The sequence below is a fragment of the Hydra vulgaris genome, chromosome 02 (genome assembly GCF_038396675.1).
Source record: "Hydra vulgaris chromosome 02, alternate assembly HydraT2T_AEP".
In the NCBI taxonomy this organism is placed as follows: domain Eukaryota; kingdom Metazoa; phylum Cnidaria; class Hydrozoa; order Anthoathecata; family Hydridae; genus Hydra; species Hydra vulgaris.
The window spans coordinates 65,456,506-65,474,299 of NC_088921.1; the positions used below are offsets into that span (position 1 = coordinate 65,456,506).

Consider the following 17,794-nt stretch of genomic DNA (forward strand, 5'->3'; position numbering starts at 1 on the left):
ACGCATAATATGCAATAACATGCAATATGTAAAATAAACGTAATGTTCATAGCCGCAAATTATTCATTTAAAAAGATTACATTGTTTTTAAATATTACTTTCGTTATCCGCATATAAGGATTTAACCGCTCTTTATTATAGATACTTATATCATTGGATAGATTTATATTCAATGTTACTTTTTGCCGAACTTAGCATCACCGTTGTTATTGCGAACTCTATCTAGATGTAAAAACATTTCCTTTGCGTCTATAGGCATGCTCAAACCATTATGATTACACTTTATATTAAGTCTATAAAAATATTACAGATACCCAAAAATGCTATTGCAACACGAATCTTCATAACTATTTTGATTGTTTTAAATTAATTACTTGTTTTTTGTTATAAAACTACGAATTTTTATTTATATCATGAAACAAACGAACTAATTTTCTAGTAAAAATTAAAAAAAAACAACATATTTTCATAGAAATGAACAAACTATTTCAAACATGTAATTCCATATATGGTTTATATACATGTCTTCATAAAAAGTTACAACAGTAACATCAAAAGTTTTAATTATAACTACCTACAAGATTCAGCTGGGTATCCTCAAACAGCATCCTCCGTGGATAATAATAATGTTCATTTTTTCATAAATATATTATTTAAACTAATGTTTTATAAAAACCCTTACAACTAAAAGCAGAATTCCGTGAAATAAATAGAGAGAAAAGAAAAAGAAAATAAGAGGTTATAAAATTAAGAATATGCAATCTAACATCTTTAAATTGAAACCCTAAAATCTCACAAAAGATAGAAATATAAAACTAAAAAAAATGGATAAAAAAGAAAAAGAAAAAAAGTAAAATGGAAACAGAAAAGACTTTATTAAATAACATAATTTGCCTAATAACATTACATTTGAACCTTCTCTTTTAAAAACTGGGCTATTGTGTCTGTATCCCATTTTGTAATGCTGAAAGAAAAATTAAAATATTTTAAATCTTCAAAGAAAATCAAAACTTAAACGATCTATAAACTTTTTGAAATTTAAATTAAAAAAAAAAAATTAAAATAATAACTTATAGAAATTGAAAACAATTTTCAAATAAAGACTTAAATAGAAACCTAAGAACTTCTTTGACATTATCCAACTCATCATGAAGCAGAAGCTGTGGATCAGCACCACGCTCATACTAAATAAAATCAATAAAATAATGCAAAATTAAAAAACTGCTAAAAGCATTAAAAAATCAGAAACAAAATTTTAACTACCACAAAATTTATCAAATATAGTCTCAAAAATTACCTGAATTTTGAGATTGGGAAACAAATCACGTTTTTCACCTTTTATGAATGCTTAAAAATAAACATTTTTTACTTTTAATAACTTTTATAAATTATATTTTGACACAGTTAAAATATAATTATAGTGAAATAGCCAATTAAATAATAAAAAATTATTTACAATATACTAATGTAAAAGTGACAAAATAAATTAAATATAATTCTAGAATAACATTTAAGGTTTTGTTTTAAACCGCCAAGATACAAAGTCTGGCTACTGATTTATTTCAATTTTGACCAAATTGGTAAAAATTATGCCTGACAGAGGACAGTAAGGGTTCAATTTTTATAAAATCTGACATTTGACATTTTTACAAAAATGTCAATGTCAGATAGATTTTTATTAACAATGACAATTGTTAACAAAAATCTATCTGTTTATATGTGAAAGAGCACCTGGTGTAAGCCGTTTAGTAGCAAAATTGATAGAAAAAATGAGGTTAAAAAATATTTATAAAAAAAAAAGAAAAAAAGCTTACTAGCAGCAGATGCTAAAGTGACAAGTATTATATATTGACAAGTACAAGTACAGATTATTTATTTACACCTTTGATATTTTCCAACTGGAAAATTTCAGAAACTTAAGTGCAAATTCGATGTTGTTAAAGTGCAAATTCGATGTTGCTAAACAGCAAATGCAAATTTGAAAAGAACTGTAATTAAAGTAACAAGGTATTTTAGCGCGCTGCAGCCATATTCACTATATAACTCCATTAAACTAACAGAGAATTTACAACTCTAAACGGCCGGTTTTAAAAGAGAAATAAATAAATTGAATTCTGCTGTTTAAGTTCCTTATATTAACCACTTCAATAATTTTTTAGTTAAAATTCCTTCATTAGGCAGGTCCATTAACTAGTTTTCATGCTGTTTTTCTCATCGCAACTAAACCTTTCGATGCCAACAGACAATGGTATTGTATAATTAGCAAATCGCAGACAGTGATTTCTCAAGTAACGATTGCTAAGTAATTCTTTAAATTTAATTAAAACACGCTACAATACAAAAATTCAAAGAGTTTGTATCTACTTAACACTTATTTTCATTTTTTTAAATTTTATGTTTATGCCTCCACACTCTTATGGATTACACATGTTGGATTACTCCATTTTCTTCGATTTTTGCAAGGGGATCAAAATATTAACAGTAAGAGTAACTTTATTAAAACATCTCAAGAAATCACGATCTTCTTTATTGCATTAAAGCGTAGGCTTTATTCTCTTAGTGTTTATTTATTAAACTATATAATAACTCCACTGTGTACCTTGTACTGTGTTCTTTTTTAAAGAAATTGACAACTAATTATTCAAAAATTATTTTACTTTTAAAACTAACTGTTTTCAGGCTAAAATGAATCTTTAAAAGGAAACATACAAAAAACTTATTCAATTTTTTATTTATGATATTTTAATATAATTTATAATATTCTCTAAAAACCAAAAAATATTACTAATATTTCAAAAATATCTAAAAATAACTCTTAAATAATATTTAATATAACGTGCTACACAAAAAAAATGGATATTTTTGTAAGAAGTTCTTCTAACTATACTTGGTATGGTTTTAACAGAGAAAGTTTCAGGTAAGCTCTGAAGGGCTTTGTCTTAGAGTAGGCACTTCAACATCTGAGGGCATAATATCGATTATCAATAATCAATCTGAGCGCATAATATCAATTATCAATAGTCGATGATTTAAAAATCATCGTCATTTTATAAAACCAAATATTTTTGAAAAATATTTTGGAAATATTTTTCATTTTGTAACCCAAATACTTTCGAAAGTAATTAGTGTTTTTTTGATTTAATAACAAAATCAATTATAGCATTATATTATCCTAATAGTGGGCATATTTTTGAATAGTAAGTGACACAAAAAAATGACTCCCATCAAAAAGTTAACTTTGAAAAAAAATCTTTTTTTAGCACTTGTCAATTTTCAAAACAGAAATTTAGTTTTTAAAATTAGTTCATTGTTTTAGAAAACCCTTTTTGCATTACTATTAAATAAAATATTAAAAAAATAGTACTGTCACAGATTTATTATGTCGAAGGTGGATTGTTGCCTAGTCATTAAAATTCCATTTACTATAGTTTTTCTTGGTATTATATTCTTAGTTTTGAATAATAATGGTCTTGTTTATTGTTACTTTTGTAAAGAATGAAAACATTGATGCGATTCTTAAAAACGTTAAATCACTAAAAACCTCAAATGTCATACACAAAAAAAAAAAAAAAAATTTTAAACTTTGTGGTTTAAATTTTTAAATAATATAACGATAACTTGTTGTTATTTACTAACTGTTAATGTTTAGCTCTAATGTATAGTGTTTGTTTTGTTCTCATTTAACATTTAAAAAAAAAATGTTGTAGTGCCTACTTAAAGCATATAGAAAGATTTATTGCCCACCCAATCCATGTTTTGTTGCGATAGTCCTATAATACAGGACTGTGTACATATCATACAGAGAAAGTGTATGATTATGTAATTAAAAAACATAGATAGGAAAGACAAAAAAATTCAAATATTAAAATTGTGTCTTTTAAGTAGCACTTGATATAATTAACAAAAAAATTTTCTTTTAAAGATCATCTTTCTGTAAAAATTATTATTATAGGGGGATAGGTAAAAATCCATACTCCTAACTTGGCTGCAGCATAGGGATTTTACCATATAAAATTATAATGTTATAAAATACCCCTAGAACATGCCTTTTATAAAACTAATAATGTTAATTGTTTTATAAAATTCATATGCAAGCTAAAAAAAATTATATATGTTGAACTTTTATTATTTATTTACAAAGCCAAAAAAAGTTTCAAGAGAAATAACTCAAATTTTTCATTACTTTCCATGAGTTTCTAAAATTGTCAACAGTTAAGGAATATACCTTGTGTCAAAAATGTTTTCATCCACCTATCTTGCACAATTTAAAAGTGCAATAACTTTTTATTCAGCAAAGATGTAAGCATGGTATAAACTAAATCATATCATTTAAACATTTAAGAAATAATGTACAAAAAGATTTTTTAAAGTAATAAGTAACAAATAAAATACAGTATATTGCAATGATAGACATTTTTATCCTGAAAAAGTTTTCATCAACTTTACAGAAATCAAATAAAATTGCTATGCAAACTCAATTTGTTAGTGTTTTAATAGCTTAACTTTCCACCACGAGCTTTTTATTCATGCAGTTTGTTTACCATAGCACAAACTAATTTTTTTGTAATTTCTGTAGAGATTGAGCCCTACTCTTTCATAATTACTAATTGTAGTTGTTGTTGATCCCTCCCAGCATGTGTCCTAATTCTTCTACTCAATTTATCCCACAGATATTCGATAGAATTTATATCCGGATATTGCGGTGGCGTATGAAGTTGCTAAGCTATTTTTAATAAGCCATTCCTTGACACGTTAGGCAGTATGTTTTGGATTGTTGTCTGCTGAAAAATAAATGACCTAGTAAGTCCCAATTTGTGGGCACTTTCTTCCAGATTATTTTTCAGAATGTTTAAATACACATTTTGATCTACATTTCCATCTATGAAAACCAAGTTTCCTACACCTGAAGCACTTATACACCCCCACACTAAAATACTTCCTTCTCCATGCTTCACCATTGGACACAAGTTTTGTTTTTTAAATGCTTTATTTGGTTTTCTCCAAACTTTAACTCTTTCATCTGATGAAAACACATTAAATTTTAACACATCACTGAAAAGGACCGATTCCCAGAATGTCTGTGGCTTATTAATATGAAGCTTTACAAAGTATAGCTGTTTGGGCTTTATTAACTTTGCTGATGTAGGGCTTTTTCAATGGTACTCTACAATTGCATCCAGCTCTTCTTAAGGTTATTCTAACAGTTTCAGGATCCACTTTTAAATTGTAATCATTTTGCAGCATTCCAGCGAGTTTTGGGGCATTTATTTTAGGACTGTTTTTAAAATAGCTTGTCAATTCAATACTTGAATTTTATTTGGATGTCCCATACGTGGCTTATCAAGAATTTAATTAGTGGTTTGGTATTTCTTGATAATGCACAGTTGCATGTGATTTCTTTACTATTTCTCCTATATTTTGCTGCGATTTTTCCTCCTTCCACATTCTAACAATAAGCGATCTAATTCCCCCTGCAACTCTCATTTCTAATAATTAATCTAACAAAAATAAAAAATATAAAAAATTCATATAAAGAAAAAATAATATAAAAATCTTACTAAATCTAATTTTTAATTTAAAAATGCTACTTTACTACTGATTCAATAACAAATTGAGGTGGAAGCGCAGGGTGGATGAAAACTTTTTTGGCGCAAAAACAGGCCTTGTTTATTTTTAAATACTGTATTTAATTTTCTATTCGTTATTATATGAGTTAACTATTCAAGAAGTATTGTAAAAATCTTTTTAAACAATACTTCTTAAATAACAGTAGTATATTATATATATATATATATATATATATTAGTAGTAGAAAATCACTAAACAAAAATTTTTTCCATTTTTTTTGTTAAGTGATTTTCTACTACTAATATAATTGCACTGTTCTTTTAAGAACATTGAGCACTCTATTGTTTAGAATATTTTTTAAAGTTGTTTAAATATATATATATATATATATATATATATATATATATATATATATAAATATACAGTAGTATATATAATATATATATTTATGTAAATATTATTATCAGGCATGATTTGAAAAAGGGAACATATATATTTAGAGAAAGTAACTGCACTGTTTTGGAAATACGCATATATATATATATATATATATATATATATATATATATATATATATATATATATATATATATATATATATATATATATATATATATATATATATATATATATATTTAGTAATGTTACACAAAAGCTTTTCATATTGTCTTTAAGTTGCAAAATGCATGTAGAACAAAAACATTTTTTATTTGAAGACTGAGGTGTTATAATATTAGCACATTTGTAATGATACCATTTGACTGGACAATGAAAATTAATACACTCTGTTAAAGGAAGAAATTTTGAACATTCTCACATGCAGAATAGCTGTAGTTGATTTGAATTCAATTTTCTTGTTACAATTTTTGTCGATGTAACTTTTTCAAAAACTATTTTAAGTTTATCTTTAAACATATAACAGAATTTCTCAGATACAGAGTTTATCATTTGCCATGTTTCCATTACTCCAACAGACAATATTTTGTTTTGGTTACCATCGTTTGTTGTTGCATTTGATAGTAATACTGGTGATTAGTTTTAATTAGACCATCTTTATTAAGTGGATATTTTTGATCATCTTTCCACAACTATAAGCTGTTTCTATATTTATAGAGAATTTCATTTAAAAAATATCCATTCCATGACAATTTCATTTTTTAATTCCATCTGGACTTGCACTTAGGATAATCAACATCAATGTACAAACCTAAGACAGAAATGAAAAGATTTTTTTGTTAAAGAGACATTGCATTCAAAAGTTTATATTTTGCAACTGCTTTCCATTTTAAGATTATAATCTGTTGGAATATAGCAAACAATTTCAGAATATTACATTATTTGATTTATAAAGACTTGTGAGGGGTTATCAGTATTTACATTGTACCCCATTTTATGAACAGTTTCAGTATTTTATAAACAGATGCAGTCCAGCCCTGGGGATTAAAGTAAAACTTTTGATTTTTCTGTCATTTTATCTTGGCATTTGTTAATAAGCAATGGCTCATAATGAGCAGTAATCGGTTTAGCCTGAACTATAGGAGTAAAGTAAAGCTCATTTTCATATGTGGTATCTGTTTCATTACAGTCTGTTTCATCAATTTACCAACTAACAATTTTAAAAACAACAGCTTTCGATGCTAATTTATGTTAACTTTAATACAAATTCTTGGTTTTTTCTATAACTTAGCTGGGACCCAGCCTGGGTTGATAGAAGTATAGATTATTAGAGGTATATCTTGTTAATTTTAAATTTATTTTACTTTTAAAAATTGGCAAAGCATTTTTTGATACTGCTTAACAAAATTTGACACATTTTAACGCGCTGGTTCTACTTTAGTGTGAGACTTTTTCTATTCACATAGTTTGCTTGTACAAACTTCACACCCTAACTTTTGCTTACTTTGCTTTAGCTCCAATGTTTTGCCTGTCGTTTTTTGCGCACGCGCTTTAGAATGTAAACAAAGCAACCCGTCTATAGTAAACCTTGGTTGTAATGATGATGGAACTTTATTTATTTCTGTTTTTTAAACCAAAATGAATTGAATATTTTTTATATTTGTTACACAAAATTCAAACATCTTATTTACATCTAAAATCTGTCATTGTCCTTTTTAAACTAGCTTGTGCAGTTAGTCTTTTTACTGTGCCCCCAATACCATCACAAGCAAATTTACCATGGCTTATGGCAAAAAAAAAAACCCATTCAGCATCAATATCAAACTCTTCTTTGTGATGGCATAGATTAATAAAGTTCTTAAAGTTATTATATTGTGCTGCACATTCATCAGTGAAGCATTTAATACCACTAATTTGTAGAATGTTTACTTTAATGTAATTGATAATGAACTGTTGTATTTTATATACAAAGTATACATCATGCTCAACGTCATCAGAAAGAAAGCAAAATGACTTAGATATCAGTTTACCATTTGATTTATAGTATATAATAATAGGATGAAGTGTACATTTTGGTTTATTCTAGTGGTAACTTTGCACCTCATCCTGAACAATAAATTGAAAGTTCTCTACAAAGTCACCCAATATTATACAATCATTGTGATTCAAAATTTTTTATACAGTCTTTAAGGTACTTGGCCTGACTTTTAACTATAAATGAATAAGATGTAAGTTTATCTATTTTATTGCATATAAGGTCAATAACATCTTTAATATTGATTTTTGATTGATCAGTGTAGCTCTATCAGTACCTTGCCATTGGTTAATTGTTAATTCTTTATCACTTTTGTCAAATTTTACTGTTAAGAATTCTTTTAAAGCAGTAATACCAGGACATAGTAGACATCGATGTAACATGCACTCTAGATTATCCCGATTGCAAACAATCCTTCCCATTAAATCTCTATAGTCTTTGTCAATTTTAAGAGCATCAGTTAAAAACTTAACATTCTAATGATAGATACCGACACAAACACTGTGAGTGCCAGACGAGTTTGTGGTTACACACCATCTTGGACGAAGGCTGCAAAACTTTAAAAACCCAACATTTAAATTAGAGTATTCAGATTTAAATGCTACATGAAGTTCTTTTAAATTAATCAATATTAGTCTTTTTTGCATGTGTTGCTCGTACCCTATACTGACAAAAACAATTTTTCCAGGCATCATTCGTGTGTACTCATCACTTTGATAAAAGCTATGAACTACATGAAAGTGACCATGATTCTGGAGTTAATGTTAATATCTGTATTTTTGCAGAGTACGTTTTAGTTTATCTTTTAATTCATTTAATTTTTCAACTTTTGTTTTTATTCAAAAAATCTAGTTTTGAAATATTTTACAAAATAAATATTTTTCAGAAATACCATTAACATTATTTTAGTTTATGGCAAATTATTTATACATTTTATTATAATATCCATATAATTGGAGGTGCCATATTATATGACTTCCTCTTATACATGATTAAAGGGTAATTAATTTTTATTTTATTTACAGATTATATAGTAATCATTTAACATTTATTAATTAGTTAAGTAAATATAAAAATTCTGCAAAGTAACAGGAAACTAATATTTACAACATGAAATCAGAAGCAATAATATAATGAGGAAATAAAAGGTTTTATTTATAAAAGAAAAAAAATGTCTTTTATAAATATAGCCTTTTACAAAAAATGTCTTTTATAAATGCATTTTGATTACAGCCTAGTAAAGTTTCTAAACTTAAAAAAATGTTGGTCTTTTTCAAAAAAATTAGCTTTAATAAATAAAAATATCTCTAACTATTGCTCCATAAGGCCTCCAAAAAGCTTATGATAAAAATTTTTAACAAAACTAAATTTTTAATTTTGGAAAAATATTTAATTTGGAAAATATAATTTTTTTTAGAGGGGGAGGGGGAGCTGATGTCCCCCCCCCCCCTCATTTGCTCTCCTCATACTTAGAGCCTGCCCTAGGCACAAAAAAAAATATAAATAAATTATAATTTATTATTGCCCTCAAAAAGACTTTAACAATAACTTTTTGCAACATAAAATTAAGATATAGCTAACTTTGTCATAAATAAGTTAGCAATAAACTTTATGCTGACTCAGCATATATATAAGCTTTACTTAAAAGGGTGCATTTGGAAAAGTTCAAAAATGCAGTAATATATTTTTTATTAATAGTGATGTTTGATACCTGTGTTATAAATTATAACAATGCCTCAAAAAAAATTATCAAGGCGACATCACCATTTTGACTGTCAAAATACCCCAAAATATATGCCTTCATTATCTAATTTACATGTAATTATGGTGGTCAAAAAAATTTTCAATTTAAAATTTGTATCTGCCATGTGGAAGATTGTCTGTGTACAAAATTTCAGAATGATACCCCGTTTGGTTCATATAATATTGCTATTTAACAACAAAAAAATACTTTATAAAAAATGCTGAGTCAGCATAAATAAGAAAATTGAATCCTGAAAATCCCAAGGACCGTAAGGGGTTGGAGGTTCCAAATTTCAGATTTTGTTTATTTTTATAAACCCTTTAATATGTAAAAAAATTAGCAAAATCCAAAACATGGGGTGACATGAGCATGTTGATTTGACATGGAATTACCTGTATATATACATATATATATCCCTATCTCGTAGTCAAAAGAGACTTTTATGGTAAAAAAAAAAGTCTCTTTTAAAAACAACTTTGCTACCTCAACAACTAAGCTACATTTTATTGTCGCAGAAAAGTTAAAACCATTAAATTAATGCAGAAGTACATTAAGTTTTGTTTTTTTAAAAACCGTAATAATAATGACTAGAAAGCTTTTTTTAATCAATAGTGTATTTGTTTTATTAAAATATATTTTTAAAACATACACGGAATGTTGCTACATCAATTATCTTATAGCATGATTTGCTGCTACATCGACTATCTTATAGCCGGACTCGCAACGTAGTGCTGCTACATCGACTACGTTATAGCCTGACTTGCAATGGAGTGCTGCTACATCGACTTAGGGTTTGGTTAGGGCAGGCAGTCTATCATTTAGGAAAAAAAAAAAATTATTTAAGTTTTTAAACTTGTTCTGGTCTGGTTTTTTAGTGCTCTCCATTTAAAACTACAGTTTATGGAAGAAACTTTTTGACTACCATGCAAGACTGTATATATATACATATTTATATATATATATATATATATATATATATATATATATATATATATATATATATATATATATATATATATATAGGTACGCGGAAATCGCAATTTTTCGAAACCAATTTTTGTGCTAAAATTCCATGCCATGTTTTTTGAAGTCTACATTTAGTCAGTGAGGAAGAAGCATGTTTTCTTGTGTTTCTTTTAAGAATTGTATATCAACATAGATATTTTTTAAAAACTAGAATGAATAAACTTTAATGTGTCTTTTGATTACAGTTTTTAATTTTTTATGTGGATTTATTGACTTTCAAAAACTAGTTGTACTTCTTGCACTCAGTACATATTGAAGATATGCTCTTTTTTTTTTTCACCTTTTCTATGCACATGCCAAATTTCATTGATTTAATTTTTGCAGCACTATCCCTATTTTTTGCAGCACTTTTGGTACCTAAATTTCATTTTTCCATCTTGAATTTGAGAGACAGGTGGGGGATGGGGGAGGGTCAGAAAGGGGGAGGGGAAAGGGGGATGGAAAGAAAGTAAATGTGTGTGGATAAGACTTTATTACAAATTTATTATATTTAGTCAAACAAACTTTATTATAAAATGAATATAAACTTTGCACGTTAGAAGAAAGGTAATGTTTGTACTTTAATTTTTATCAATTGTTATTAAAATACTTTAATATTCATTAAATGTTATTAAGTGTTACTAAAATTATTAAAACTTCGTTATATTTCAAGTCTTTTTTTAAAAATATAGATTATAGTGTCCATTTTTCTTATATTTCTTTACTGCTTCCTATCTCAGTATTTACTTTAGGTATTTTTTATTTCTGTTTTTTACTGACAATAGTTTTTTTTAATGATTTTATATTGTTGCGAACAAGGTTGTTTGTTTTATTATTTTTACTTATTAGTATTATTGTTTTTATATAGATCAAATAGAAAAAAACATTGAGTAAGGAAAGTTTATTTTTAATTATATCACTTATTAATGTGATGAAAAATAACTTAGTGTAGTATTGTAATCAATGTTGTTATCTTTTTAATTTTTTGACAATTTAAAAAATTTTTTAAAAAGTTGACTGCATATTGTGTAAATACTTAATATAAATAGTTACAATATTTTAGCTTTACTTGTAATTTTTTGATTAAATTTAAATCATTTTTAAATGATGTCGTGGAACTCAGTAAGTAAAATAAACATTAATAATTTTGCTTAGTTGTAAAATTTAGATGATTGCTTGTTTTTTTGAAAATTTTAACAAATTATTAAGATAAATAATAACAAATTAATAATATATGAAATTGATTCATTATTACAAACATATTTTATGTCTCTTCCTTATTTTTCTTTATAACATTTAATGAACTCGACATCCAGCATTGGCTGTTAATTATGATTTAAGATTGGATAATTAGTTATATAAATTTAGAAATTATTAAAATTATATTTTATTTTTTAACCTTTAGTTGTGCTTTCCTCTACTACCACTGGTAAGTTTGTAAGTAATAACTTTTATAAACTTGATTTTTGGCATAAATCAAAATGCATTACTTTTTTTTTTTTAACAATCACTTACCTTAACATCTAATGGTAACGATGTATACTTTGATATTTTGGTTGGTTGATCTAATAAATAAGTTTAAATATTGTAGAACATTTTTATTTTTTATGCTACCTTTAGTTGTGCCTCTTCCTACTACCGCTGGTAAGTTAGTAAATTCTAGTGTTTTGATTCAATGATAAGTTTTATAGGATTTGAATTTTTTTTTTGTAATCTTTAGTTGTGTCTACTCCTGCTGACACTGATGAAGTTACATATTATAACTTTAAAAAATGTTCATAAACTTAATTTGGCATAAATCAAATGTTTCAGCAAGTCTTAGCTTGGTGCTGATATCGTAGCAGGAGAGTTAATGTTTTTATAATCTTTATTTGAATATGTGATAACATACCATGATAATACTTGTATGATTTAAATATTACTTAAATATTTAAATGCTTTTAAAAGTTTAGCTACAACAAGTAGACTTACAAAATAAGTACAGCAAGTTTTGTGAATTGCAAATGAGTACTGCATGTGGTGTAACTTGCATAATAATAAGTGAAAGTGGTGTGACTTGCAAAATTAGTTCTGCATGTGATGTCACTTGAAAAATTGGTATTGCATGTGGTGTGACTTGAAATTTTTTTGATAGATGGCTCTGACTTACATTCTTGTCAGGTCTGTTGTTGACAACGATTAACATTTGGCTTCATTAATGGAATAGCAAATTTTAATCATTTACTAAAAGCCAAGACAAATTCATTACAATTTGTTTGTTATAATATTTTTATTTGAACAATTTTTTTAGGCCCGAGGGGGTTTAAATGCTCTTTACTGTTGGAAGGGGTTTAAATGCCCTCTAAGAGTAAAGGGCATTATATATAGTCTAATTATATATTTGGTAAATTTTATATTATTTTCTCTTTTTGTAAATAATCAAATTTAAAATATTTTGTTTGTTTGTTTGTTTTGAATTTGAGGAGGATAGGGAGCACATACCCTTGCTCCTTTCTCTGAAAGGTTACTTAAATGGATCTTGTATTGAAGTAGAGTATGTTTTTATATCAATTTCTCTTTGTAAATAATCACATTTAAAATCTTTCTTTTGTTGTTTGTTTTAGATTTGAGGAAGATGGTGGGAGGTAGGGGGATTAGAAACACACACTTCCCATGGAAGAAGCCCCTGGATACACCCAATGGGTAGACACTTATAAATACTTGTAGCTCACTGTTACATCTATTTTTTGATACCAAGTTGTAGGCATTTGGATAAGAATTGACAGAGTTATAACAATTTTAGTAATGAAAATTTTTTTTTTCACCTTTAAAATATTATATATATATATATATATATATATATATATATATATATATATATATATATATATATATATATATATATATATATATATATATATATATATATATATATATATATATACATATACATATATATATATATATATATATATATACATATATATATATATACATATATATATATATATACATATATATATATATATATATATATATATATATATATATATATATATAGAGAGAGAGAGAGAGAGAGAGAGAGAGAGAGAGAGAGAGAGAGAGAGAGAGAAAGAGAGAGAGAGATGATATAGATATAGATATAGATAGATAGATAGATAGATAGATATATATATATATATATATATATATATCTATATATATATATATATATATATATATATATATATAATATATATATATATATATATATATATATATATATACATATATATATCTATATATATATATATATATATATATATATATAATATATATATATATATATATATATATATATATATACATATATATATATATATATATATATATCTATATATATATATATATATATATATATATCTGTGCGTATGAGTAATTTTTATTTTTATTATCATTGATATCATTAATAAAATTATTGATTTATCAGCTAAAAAATTGAACAGTTTATTTGTACCTTGAACTTGAGGATACCTTCCGATTTTTCACTGACACACTTTTAGTGTTGCACTTGCATGGCGCTGGTTTGGATTTTCTTCCTTTCCAGTTTCACAACAATTTGAACAACTTTCTTCTAGAGTAGACAGTCCAAACTCTTTTAAATTCTCACAAGATCCACATAATAAATTGGATGAAAATCCAAGCTCACTGCATTTATCAGGCGACCATTTAGCTTTGCCAAAATTAATTAAAAAAGTAAAAAAAAATGAAAAAATATATCCAAACGCATAACTGGTTTTCATTTTAATTACGTATGGCCATACCTAATTTACAAGCCATTATGAATATTGTACATAGAAGCCAATTTAAAATGACATTTCCGCGAATAAATATTCCACCTTCTAATGTTCAAAAAAATTTTTTCACTTTATTTTTATTTTTTCGCAACTTCATTATCAATTTTTTCTTTCTATTATTTATTATAGTTGTAGCTATAAATTTACATATAACATATTCATAAAACGAGCAGAGAAAACACCCTGCTATAAACAGGGTGTTTTCTCTGATAAATTAAAAGAAAGTACAGTGGGATATATATACATGGGCGCGGGAAGGATTTTTTGATGTTTCAGATAAGACACTTTTACACATTGTGCAAACTCCAAACTCAAGTATGTTCATACATATGCCAAATGAGGAGCCCTTGCAAAAATTTGGGATGGCATTTTTTCATCATTTAATTTCTTTTTTGTAATCTTATTTTATGCCAACAGGGATAGTGTATTCAGCAATCTTAATAACTAAAGTTTCAGGTTGAGAATTATTATTCCATTTCCACAAAATTATCCATTTTTGATTTTGTTTTTCAAACGAAGCTGTGAAATCCCGAGCTATCATATTCATTGTACTGACACCTTTTCGCATATCATTTCTTAGTCCAAAGAAATATGATTCGTTTTTTCTATAAAATAAATATCACAAGTTGCAGATATTATTACTCAACCGAAAGTCATTATTCTATTCATACCCATAAAAAAACAATAATTAAGTGGTTTAAAAACAAATAAAAGTGCTTCTACAAAAACCTCATTCCCATTTGGCATGACAATTCGAGTTTGGCTTGCACCTTTGCACTGCTGTTGTTGTCCATTAACAGTTCCATGCTAACTTCTTGTTTCCTTATCGTTGTTGCACATTTTTTTATAAATGATGCAGCAAGTACAGAGTGAATAGATCAGCACATCCTGAGGAACACTGTTTATTTCCAAGCGTATTGGAGGAACTAATTGTTAAGGGAGAGAGCAATCCTTAGCAAAATAATTTAAGGAGTTTAGACTCATTGTATAATGATTTAGTTTGATCTTCTTGCAACTTAGAGTTGATTGGTATTTTTGTTTTTATAAAGACAATTGCAGCAACAAAAAAAGTTTAATTTGTTCTTTTGTTACGTTCCTTGATCATGAGTGCTCGTGCTCGTCCAAGAATTTGTAAAGTTGAAAGATTGTCGATACTAAAACCCGATCTCAGCATCCGTCAAAATTCTTCAAGAAGTCCTGAAACGAAGGCCCACGCAACAGTTTTTCCTGGTAGCCCACCAATTAGGGTAGAAAGCCTGCGTAGTTCCGCCAAATAGACATCGGTTGTCTCTCCATGTTTTAGCTTTCTTAAGACAAACTGCTCGTAGGCTGTAAATGCTTCAACAATAAATGCTTTTAACAAAGCCTCCTTTATTCTCAAAAAAATTCTTTGTTTCCGTTAACTGTTGGTACACTGCAAGCGCACTATCAATAAGAACTGATCAGAACTTAAATTTGAGAAAGAAAAAAAAAGTACTTACTCTTACATTACTATTATTAATATTATTATTATTGTATTATTATTATTAATATTATTATTATTATATGGTTGCTAATTTTGAGGAAAATCAATATCTTGTTGTTGTTGTTGTTGTTGTTGTTGTTGTTGTTGCTGTTATTGTTGTTGTTGTTTTTGTTGCTGTTGTTGTTGTTGCTGTTGTTGTTGTTGTTGTTGTTGTTGTTGTTGTTGTTGTGTTGTTGTTGTTGTTGTTGTTGTTGTTGTTGTTGATTAAAATGGAGCAGATAGGTAAAAATTATTTTAATTATAAATTTTTAACTTTCTGTTATATTATTGTCATAATGTTTTATAACTTTTTTTAGCTTGCTAAAGGGTCCACCTAAATATGTACCTTTATTAATAAATGTTAAATTTGATTTTTGAAATGGTTTTATATTAGATAAAAATAATAATTTGATAAATTAAGTTTTCATTATAAGAAAAGAAAAATTGGGTGTTGTTAAATTGTTGAGTTATTTTGTAGGTAAATTAAGTAGTTAATAATCGAAATTTAATTTTAAAGAAGTTGTAAAGATTTTTATTTATTTAACAGTATTAGAAAATTTAATTTTAAATTTGGGAGTAATGGCATATGGCGCCAACAATGACATAAACAGGATATTCGGTTATCACCACTACAATGACAAACAAACTGAGATAGGTTAAGTTGCACTTTAAAACCTCTATTTGTATTGTACTTTAATTTAAGTTTTATTTGTTGCAGCTATTTATTTATTGCTCAAAAGAGTTTTTAGTTTTACCTAGAATTGTTTTTTGTTTGGCCTTAGTTGAATCACTCATATTGAGTAACAACTTTAAGATAACCATTGCACATAATGAGTGTTTTTTATAAGTTATTACTTTTTTAAATATTAAAATCTTTCCTTACTCAAAAACTTTTTGTTTTTGTGTTGTTTTTTTTCGATTTGTAGTTGAATCGAAATGGAAAAAAAAGAAATGACTGTATTTTTGTGCAGTTGGGTTGATTTATTTATTTTTTGCAAAACTGGGGTAAGAGTAAACGAAATGATTTATTTATTTTTTGCTTAACTGGGGTAAAAGTAAACGAAAAAAAAAAGTGAATGGTTTAGCAGTTTTGTTTCTTTTGCATTTATTGAAAGCTAAAACAAATAATCTTTAAAAATGCGAGGCACCATTTTGTATAGAATTTTGTGCTTTATCTAAATATGTAAAAATTATTTTAAAAGATTAAATTTTGCCTTAGCAAACTTCAGAATTCTCACCCTCGTAAAAAAAATTTTTTTTTCTAAAAAATCAACTTCAAAACTCCCAAAACTAAAATTAAATTTTACTAAACAAAAAAAATTGTTTTGTAGAAAATTTTATGACGATCAAGATTCTCTTTTCGAAATTGAATTTGCCAGTTCCGGAAAAAAGTTGTGTGCAAAAAACTAATATAAATGTTTTTCGGGGGAAGAGTAAACATGCTAATTGCTCACACTTATGCATTAAGATGAGCGCGGTTAAACTAAATAATAGTTATTAATTATTTAAAACGTAAATAAATATGGCAGTCTTTGCTATTTATCTAAAAAATTTTAAAACAAAATGACTCGTACTTACATTCGTAAAACGCAAACAATTTACAATGAAGAGCAATTGCAACTTGCAGTAGAACAAATCAAAAAAGGCGAAATATCACTTACTAAAGCTTCAGAGGCATACAATATACCAAAGGTAGCTCTTCACAAGCGTGTGCACAACAAAGTCTA

General features: G+C 26.5%; 1 protein-coding gene across 1 annotated transcript; it reads right to left on the reverse strand.

The window, feature by feature from the left end:
* Nucleotides 1–463: 463 nt before the first annotated feature.
* On the reverse strand, nucleotides 464–14,564 carry LOC100202325 (selenoprotein F-like). Its single transcript, XM_065791715.1, has 4 exons — nucleotides 14,224–14,564; nucleotides 1,298–1,347; nucleotides 1,117–1,184; nucleotides 464–964 (listed from the first exon to the last, which is right to left on the reverse strand). Exons 1-4 carry the CDS (start codon nucleotides 14,507–14,509, stop codon nucleotides 904–906), a joined length of 465 nt encoding a protein of 154 aa, XP_065647787.1. The 5' UTR covers nucleotides 14,510–14,564; the 3' UTR covers nucleotides 464–903.
* Between the last annotated feature and the right edge of the window lie 3,230 nt (nucleotides 14,565–17,794).